Here is a 9,675-nt window from a genome sequence, read left to right as displayed (position 1 = left end):
ATGGCCTTGTTTGACAGACAAATTTTTTGCCTAATTTATTTGCTACAAGTTTTTAAAAAACTTTAGTTACAGTAATTTTTAAAAATTTTTTAAAGTTTTTAAACTATACATTTCAAAATATTTAAAAAAACACACTTCAAAAATTTTTTTAAAAACTTTTACAGTAAGTTACAGTAGAATTTTAAATAAACACCCAAAAAATTCACTTACCAAACAGCGCCGATATTTTATTTCACCTTTAAAAATTGATAGTTTGGCAAATGGAGAAGCTAATACACCGTGAACCATCGAAACTACTGCGGTGGTCGTCATCTAGTGTCTACCAGCCGGTTGTGGAATCAGGGTCACTGAAAAATGATGCAGAGGAGCAATGATGGTGGGCGAAAAGTTACCAATGGCCACTTCGACTAATCACGCCCCATTAAACATTGGACCCCAACATTTTCGTCCCCATTACTGTCGAAAAAAAAAGGGTTGGTAACTGGAGTACCGAGGCTGCGGCCACCGTTATGCTCCAGGCTCCATGTTAGTTCTTCTTTCCCAAAATGGGGAAAAAAATAGTAAAAATGGAAAGGTGCTCATCCGTCCTTGCGATTCCTGACCTTACCCGCCGCCACCAACGGAAAAATGTCTTATGTTTCCATACATTTTCTTACAGAAGTAAGCATGTTTTTGCAAATAAACCTAATCCCCACAGTAACTTCAAAAGCCGGCAACTTTTGAAGTCCTGCGAGGGACTTATCTACCCAAACACCCAACCCCCCCAATCCGATGTGGGATAGAAAATTCCACAGGATGCCCTGCTGCTAAGAAGTAACTACCCCCAAGCCCCTGGGAATGAGTTTTCTGTTTCCATACATTTTCTTACAGAAGTAAGCATGTTTTTGCAAATAAACCTAATCCCCACAGTAACTTTAAAAGCCGGCAACTTTTGAAGTCCTGCGAGGGACTTATCTACCCAAACACCCAACCTCCCTAATCCGATGTGGGATAGAAAACCCCACAGGGTGCCCTGCTGCTAAGAAGTAACTACCCCCCAAGCCTCTGGGAATGAGTTTTCTGTTTCCATACATTTTCTTACAGAAGTAAGCATGTTTTTGCAAATAAACTTAATCCCCACAGTAACTTCAAAAGCCGACAACTTTTGAAGTCCTGCGAGGGACTTATCTACCCAAACACCCAACCCCCCCAATCCGATGTGGGATAGAAAACCCCACAGGGTGCCCTGCTGCTAAGAAGTAACTACTCCCCAAGACCCTGGGAATGAGTTTTCTGTTTCCATACATTTTCTTACAGAAATAAGCATGTTTTTGCAAATAAACCTAATCCCCACAGTAACTTTAAAAGCCGGCAACTTTTGAAGTCATGCGAGGGACTTATCTACCCAAACACCCAACCCCCCCAATCCGATGTGGGATAGAAAACCCCACAGGAAACGGAAAAATGTCTTATCAATTTATTTTTCATTTTGTTTTTTGTGGGGTCCAGAAACCTGTCACGAATCTGAATCTGAGCGTACAATGCTCAAAAAGCAGCAGGCAGCTGATCTCAGGCACGAACTGCTTGTTGGTCGTAGTTATTCAGTCGTTTAATGGCTTATTGGACCTGCTCCCATTATCCCTCTCATTACGCAAGCCATCTTTTTTTTTTCCCCTTTTTTTGTGTAGCAATTTTAAACGGTGTACGGGTACTGCCTTTTCCTTTTGTTCTGATAAAGACGATGGCCTATTAGCACACAACAATCAGTAGCAAAACAACAGGGCAATTTCCTGCTAAGCATGCCATCGTATATTGTACCGTTAACTGGAAATACAACAGATTTTTACTAAGTAGAAACCGTTGGTGCATCCTAAACAGGTGATTTCCGGATGGTTGGACCGAATCGAGGGAATCGAGGGAATTCAAATCTACACAGTGTACGGGGATTTGTCCTCCGATAGTTCGACGATTAACTCAGTTTGGGTATCCAATTACAAACTAAAACCAATGGATAAAGAATATCTAGTATGTGTGTATACGTGTCTTTGCATATCTTTCCTATAGATGAAAAGGTATTTATAGTAGACAATATGGTAGGAAGAATGATGAACTCCAATTTCCGTGGACTTTAGGCTGACAGTGTCAGAGTTAGACCTAATGAAAGGGACATGACAATGGTCATGTCATTCTATTATATAGAATCAGTTTTTCCAATGAGATGTCAGATGTTAGGGGTCGAAGATGAGAGATCGAGCTGACGTGAAATCACCTCGAGGCGACGGAGGCCAGCCCTATGGGGTGAGGCAATGAGCCGAGGTGGCGCGGGACTCGCGAAAGTCACCTCACCCAATCACAGAATTGAGGAGGGACGAGATGAACGACCTCACATCCTTATATAATCTATCAAGGTAAATACAAATTTTTGTAAATCCTTTACTTCCCAAATGAGTTTTTTCCCCCCTTTTTTCTTGTCTCCCCGCGTGAGGTTTGTTTATGCCAAAAATAATTAAATCTTAATAATGCTGGAAAAAGCACTTTACCTTTTGTGCCACGAAGGGGCTTCAGCTCCTTCAGTGAATGTGACTTCCGCTCCTTCAATTACAATCCAGACAACATGTAACATACAGATCTTCGGCGAAAACTAGTCGAGCATGAAATTAAACTTTTTGCATATAAAAGAATGGGAAAAAACCAATTATGCCCTCGTACATTGAATGCTTTCATTTAACAATTTCTTTTATTTTGCTTAAATATTTTTATATTTTTTCGAGAAAAATATTTAATCATAGTAAATTAACATAAGACATTAAAAAAGTGTGCATCTAGTAAAAATTATTCTATGTAAATACCATTTTTATTGATAATTCTTTATTGTTCAATAATAGTAAATAAATAATAGAAATTAATGATTTACTTTCAATTTTCTTTATTTTTCTTCTTTATCCTTATCAATAATTATTCTGAGCGAGAAGTTTCAAATGCAGGACCTCTTATTTACATTCTCTTCTCCCGTATCATCCAATCTATTTCATCCCCGAATATAAGAAGTTAAAAGATCAATTATAGTAAAAATAATTTATCAAATTTAAAATTTGTCAACAATTCGCTATTAGTGTCATAAAAATAAGTATATTTAATTTATTTTTTTATTTTGTTAATACTAAAACCTAACGTATCACTTGGAAATTACAGAACGTTTGTAGTCTCAAGGATAATAAAAATCAGGCCTAAACCTCAGTACCTCACAAGGTCAAGTGGGGTAGGCGCCTTTGGGCCTTCCACGGTCCACACCAAACCAATCGTTGTGTGAGTTATATAGGGGAAAAAATGCGAGCAATTGGATTAGTCTCAACTGCAGGCATTTTCCCCTCGGATTCCGGCCGCATTTCAAATTTCAATCCGAAAATCGGCACAGGTGCGAACTCTGCCTCGCAACTCCTAAATTCTGTCTCGTGTTCTCTCTTTCTCTTCTTCATTTTTCTAATGTGATATAGACTTTCAAGTCCTTGTTTCTTTGTTCACTTAACTAGAGGGAGAGAGCTGAAGAAACCCTAGGTCCATCATTGTATTCTGCTACTGTTCAAGAAGCTCCAAATTGCCGTGGCATCCTTTTTTTTCTGCTCGCTCTTAGCTCTGGTATGTTGTTGGATTTGCCTATATTTTTACCTTTTAATTTTACCTAAAGTCTACTCGGCAGTCTTGTATGCGGTGAATAATTGCCAGTTTACCAGTATGAATCATCGACTATTCTTCGGTGGGGTTTAGATAATTAATGTCTATCATGATTTTAACTCTGGAGTTTATTGTGGAGAAAAGGGGGGGGGGGGGGTGGCGGAGGGTGGAGAGGGAGGTGCAGCAAAGAAATCTGGAAGCCGTGGATGTCTGAATAATCTGTAACCAAAGGCTCTTAGTTTGCCTCTTTCTCTATAGAGATCTTGCCTATCACCTTCACCTTTTTTCCCTTCTTCATTCTAGACTGTTGCGTGCAGTTTTTAGGAAGCAAGTTCTACGCTGAATTTTTTGAAATTATTATTGTTTTTAAGTTTAATCCAGTCTTCTATCGCTGGTCAGTTGTAGTTATTATCTTTTTGTCCAAAATGATTTGGGACTTCATGTTTATTGAGTTCATCTCATTCACTTGTGTATACATCATCTGCCAATAAAACGTTAACCCTCTTTTCTGAGCATCTTATGCAATCTGTATTTGGTAATCCTAAATAACATTTTTTTCCGTAGTCCTTTTTATGATAATATGGTGAGAATGGACAATAGGTTTGGGGAGTTATGATGCTAGATTATCTGTTGGTTCATGTGTTGAATGTGTATCAGGCTATAATTGGCCTTCTGCTGATGCATGGAATTATGTTCAATTTTGAGTTGCCAAACCTCTTCTCAAACGTTTTGGAACCTATTGTTCAAGCCAGAAATTTTACAATTTTAACCTTGTTACTTTTTAGTTTGTAATACAATGAATTATGTTAACCTAGTTTCTGTTGTTCTGGATGTCAGATCTAAATTTTTCATTCATCAGGTTGCTTCCATGCTCATCTTTTGTAAACTTTAAGAAAACGAGGAGAATGATATTAACACACCACAGGCAATTTAATTGCAGTCAATTCATGTCAATGCAAATTACTAAGGGGTAATTTACATATTTTCCAGGGTCATATTCTTCAGTGCAGTTAAATAGATCTGAGCAAGGTAATGCATTGGTATATGGAAATCTTATTTCATCTTATGACATACATGCTTTGTTTATGATAGATGTCAAGCGCTTGGACAAATATGAGCTTTGGAATCATACATAGGGATGTAGATTGGGAGTGGGAGGAGTCAGGGTGGACTTGTGTGTATTTATATAAAATTGGAGGTTCTTGCTCAATCTCTGAAGAGCTATACAACTGCAAAAATTTTAGAGAGGATGAGGAGACAAATTTTATTTGGAATATATTATTGCTTTGGAGCATCTTGGAGCATATGAGCAATGGAGCTTGTGGAGCACCGCTCACCGCAAGGATTGCTCTCTTGGTTTGCTTCATAGTTTTTTGTTCTGATTTTTTATTCTTTTATTGTGAAGTTGACTAAATGATGTTAATAACATACCTTAGAAACCTTTATTTAGGTTGTTTTTTCAGAATTGTGCCTCTGTTGTGTTTATTTGGATCTTGAGTTTTAACTTTCTATTATGCAATATTGCAGCTGAGACCAGATTGCTGAATAACTTCTGTGGGAACTGAAGATGAGTGGCCGTTTTTCTCGCACGATCTATGTGGGTAACCTGCCCTCAGATATAAAAGAATGGGAAGTTGAAGATCTTTTCTATAAGGTGTGAGTTAGCATCTTTTTAATTGACAATGATCTTAATTACTATTTCTCTAAAGGTTGTGCTATTGCACCATCGTTCAATTGGTTTTCTTTATTTTGCTCTTCTTTTTCAAAATCTTCCCAGAACATTCACCTTTCTAATTTCCTCCTAAAGTGAAATCAAACAGATTCTTTTGGACTACAATCAGTTTATTATGAGTTGATGTTTAATAATCGAATGCTTGAAAATCATTTCAGTGAATTCTGAGTCAATCTGTAGCACACAACTATCATGTATATCTCTGGTGGCAATGATAGTGATGAGAAGCTTCAGTTGTTATGCCAGGAATATTGCATAGTGGCTATAGCATTAGCAATCTAGTGTTTTTTATAGGAGAACAAAAGTTTTATGTGTCAAAATTATCGAACTAGTATTTAGCAGAATTTTCAAAACTCAGTAAATATTTGTCCATTGAATCCTTTGTTTATTCAACATGAGTGTGCAGTTCAAGTAAACCATATGGTTATCATTGCAGTTGTCTCAGTTATTGATGATTTTTACACTTTTTTCCTTTTTTTTTAAAAGTCTGGTCGGGGGGGATGGGGAAGTCTGGCAAGTAACCAAACTGGAGTTTTATACATTTCTTCCAATTTTCTATTTTCTGCTGGTGGCAAATGTGCCTGACGCCACTCAATCTATGTTACTACTTTCCTTAGCCTTTGGCATGCTTATTTTTATGCTTACTCTCTACATGCTCTCACTTTTGAAGGTAAGATCAAATGGGAGTTTCGTTTTAATCGGTTCAATTTTCAAATGTCTCCTATGTGCTGTAAGGCTTGAAATGCTGCTTGATCACCTAGTGCATTTTCTGTTTTATTTCTGCAGTATGGCCGCATATTAGATATTGAATTGAAGATTCCACCTCGTCCTCCTTGCTACTGTTTTGTTGAGGTATGAATTAACTTTTTGTCTATTTTAGTCACTCTCTCTCTATGATGTTTAACTTGGTTACATTACTAGTCTTGCAGTTTTATGTGGATTTTCTGACTCACATGGATAAATTATTTGATGTAGTTTGAGAATGCCCGTGATGCAGAAGATGCTATTAGGGGTCGAGATGGATATAACTTTGACGGCTGTAGATTGAGGGTAAGAATAGTTGGTTCTCTTTAACCATTTTTTTATGCAGTTCATTGTCGTCTCTGTAGTTGACTTGTTATGGGCGCAAAATAGGTAGAGCTTGCACATGGGGGTAGAGGACCATCATCTTCAAGTGATCGACGCAGTGGCTATGGTGGTGGTGGTGGTGGTGGTGGTGGTGGTGGTGGTGGTAGTGGTGGTGGAGGAGGTCGCTATGGTATTTCTCGGCATTCAGAATTTCGAGGTGCTTTTGCTACATGAATTTTTCGTTCTTTTTTGGTTGCACAATGTGGAATTCTTCTTTTAATGTCGTGGAATCTGTGCATTAATATTGTTTGCCTTTGTTCAGTTATCGTTCGTGGGCTTCCATCATCTGCTTCTTGGCAAGATTTGAAGGTAAGAAGGTGCATCAGACTTCATAATTGTTGGTTCTAGTGCTTGGGAAGGTGTGGTAGCAACTCTACCTGGAATTGTTTCAGGATCATATGCGGAAAGCTGGGGATGTGTGCTTTGCAGAAGTTTCTCGTGATGGGGAGGGTACTACTTGATATACTCTTCCATCTTGTCTCTTGGTATAAGTTGGCATTAAATTTACTCTTTTGCATACTTTTGTTACCTGCAGGAACTTTTGGCTTGGTTGACTACACTAATTATGAGGACATGAAATATGCTGTAAGCTATTATATGACTCATAGGTGCTTATATGCTTTTCCAAATGATTTAATTTGGGAACTTCAATTTTTTTCCCCTCCAGATTCGGAAACTTGATGACAGCGAGTTCAGAAATCCTTGGACAAGAACTTATATCCGGGTATATATGATAATATGTGCATCCATATTTTGCAATGAAGGTGTCTGCATTCTTCGTGTTTTATTGACAGCATTTTAGTACTACTACTGATTTTGTTGGACTTGCTTTATATGTTACATATGTGAGCACACTTGCACATGCACGCGTATGTGTTGTCTTGCAAGTTTTCTTTTCCTTATTCTGTATTGGGATCTTACCTTTAGTCTAATCTAGTAATGTGTGAATCCACTAACAGTAGATACCTTGTTATATTCCTTGAAGGAAGTATGAGTATCACCACATCTGTAGTTTATCCTTCTTCATTGTAATTTCTTACCCTGCTTAAACCTGTAAATATAGTATTTTCCTATTTTGCTATTGGGTTTTTTGGTAAAAAATGCTTTGGTAATCTTGCTGCTTGCTTGATGAGACAATATGGATGTGAATTTTTTTCATCCTGAGTGATTGCAGTCATGTGGATTAAATGGCAAAAATGTAGATTTAATATGTCTGAATGGTGAATGTTTCCTTATTTCTCTGTCATTAATATATATTTTTGGATTCTCGTCCCAATTTTTTTCCATAAAGGTAAAGGAGTACAAAGGCAGTCCATCACGAAGCCGAAGTAGGAGTCGCAGTAGAAGCAGGTCTCCTAGAAGGAATAGGAGGTATTAACTTTAGTGGTTATCTTGGATTTATTTAGCCAGTGCTTCCGTACCTTCAATAAAGATGTTTCTATCTGCAGCAAATCGCTGGAGCGATCTGCTTCTAGATCGCCATCAAAGTCTAGATCTGCTTCTCCTGTCAAGTCTTCAAGGTGTGTGTTGCTTGTTCTACTAATCTGCTGTTTCCGTCTTCCACACTACTTTTCATCTTTACTGACACTCAGGCAAACATTTTTGTTCAAATTTGCAGAGCTAAATCAAGGTCAAGGTCTGCATCCCCTCACCCGGTGAGCAAATCTGTTGCTCTGGTGGTTTGTGTGGTTAAAATTCTCGAGTTTGGTGTAGAATATTAAAGCAGAAGTGTCCCTTCTTTATCTAATTAACTTTAATTCATCCAATTACAGGCACGCTCTGGCAGTGGCTGATTACATTGTCACCTATGCTAGTCTGCTTGCTGGGAGAGTGTGGAGGTTTGTCTTAGATGGATTCAAGTGGACAGGAAAGTGGATGACATCCTTCAAAGGAAACCTTCTAATGACTAAACTATATGTCTCATGTCTCATTGGCTTCGTTGGTCTTATTAAGTATGCTTTATATTCATCTGAAGAAGAATTTAATATTTGTGCATTTGGTGCTTAGATGTGACATATGAGGATGACTGCATAGGTTCTGTTGGTGTCCTCGTAGTGTTGATTTGATAGTTTTTGAATGTTGGATGTCTCCTTGGATATTCCTTTATGAGTTTTATTCTACTTGCCCTCGTTGAATCAGTAGTCATGATGCCTCTGTTTTTAGTAATTTTAGTGTCTTTGCTTTCATCATGGGTTACTTATGTCGGTTTAGCGGTTACTTCGTGATTGAGGGAGCAGTAATTCTTCAGTGTGCCCGGGCAATAGTAGTTTTATCACCTTGGAGGAGGTATAGCTAATAAATGTATTTGTTGGTTTTGCCATATTAATTTTTACTGCTTTTAGAGAGTTCAGAGGGGCAAGAGTCCAAATTCTTGAACTTCCCTTGTTTCTGCTTTCTGGGCACTCTGCAGAACGCCTTGGTGCTCGTCAGAGTTGCATGTTGAGAGGTTGAATGGCGGTTATGTGTATGCCCTGATGTTGGATGTGATTATGTAATTAGTCTTCCAGCTCCAAAAATAAAAAAAATCAAAAAGTTATTCCAGATTTTGCTTACCTGATGATGATAATAATTTTAAAAAATATGTAATGCACTTTGCACCCTAGTGAGCAAAGACTCGTATTATATTCATATAATACTACATGTTTGTATGTATAATTCAAAAAGAAATTGTATTTTGTACATTTTAAAATATTTTAAAAAATAGTCATATGTTGCAATTGACTTTGTAAAATTTACAAGTGAAAAAATTTTAATAAATTTAGTGTCTTATATGCGAGGATAATTATATTTCAATTTTTGAAAAAAATTTTAAAATTTGAGTAGGAGAACGAGAGAATGACTTATCTGCCTAGTGATATATAACATAATTTTGTAAATTTATACATAAAAGTGGAAATTTTACTAACAAATGTAATGTCTTGTACACAAGGATAAGACTTAAAATTGGTAGAAGTATGCATAATTTTTGAAAAATATACTATTAATGTCTCGTACATAAGGATAAGAGTTAAAATTGGTAAAAGTATTACTTAATTTTGGAAAAATGTACTAATTTTAATTGTACTTTTAGTTTTATAATTTTCAAATATTATTCTTACTCTATAAGTACAAATTAATATGCGTAATTTTGTAGAACATGTATTATTTTGCTAAATTTTTAATCA

The 9,675-nt window shown here is 36.9% G+C and overlaps 1 protein-coding gene across 4 annotated transcripts; it reads left to right on the top strand.

Moving 5' to 3' along the window:
* The first annotated feature begins 3,236 nt into the window (after positions 1–3,236).
* Positions 3,237–8,652, top strand: LOC113729863 (serine/arginine-rich splicing factor SR34A-like). Of its 4 annotated transcripts, none has more exons than XM_027254159.2 (15): positions 3,237–3,394; positions 3,510–3,615; positions 4,744–5,007; positions 5,179–5,305; positions 6,170–6,235; positions 6,359–6,433; positions 6,518–6,668; positions 6,774–6,820; positions 6,904–6,961; positions 7,047–7,096; positions 7,179–7,235; positions 7,803–7,882; positions 7,960–8,031; positions 8,130–8,166; positions 8,284–8,652. In XM_027254159.2, the coding sequence occupies exons 4-15, from the start codon at positions 5,219–5,221 to the stop codon at positions 8,302–8,304; spliced, it is 801 nt and encodes a 266-aa protein (XP_027109960.1). In that variant the 5' UTR covers positions 3,237–3,394; positions 3,510–3,615; positions 4,744–5,007; positions 5,179–5,218; the 3' UTR covers positions 8,305–8,652. The 4 variants fall into 4 exon arrangements, with proteins under 4 accessions (XP_027109960.1, XP_027109962.1, XP_027109961.1 ...); XM_027254161.2 differs by lacking the exon at positions 4,744–5,007 and adding an exon at positions 4,642–4,680; XM_072077975.1 differs by having other exon boundaries at positions 3,265–3,394; positions 3,483–3,615.
* Positions 8,653–9,675: the final 1,023 nt, after the last annotated feature.

The sequence above is a fragment of the Coffea arabica genome, chromosome 2e, assembly GCF_036785885.1.
Source record: "Coffea arabica cultivar ET-39 chromosome 2e, Coffea Arabica ET-39 HiFi, whole genome shotgun sequence".
Classification (NCBI taxonomy): domain Eukaryota; kingdom Viridiplantae; phylum Streptophyta; class Magnoliopsida; order Gentianales; family Rubiaceae; genus Coffea; species Coffea arabica.
The sequence above is the reverse complement of the archived record's forward strand: the minus strand, read 5'-3'. Positions and strand labels throughout refer to the sequence as shown.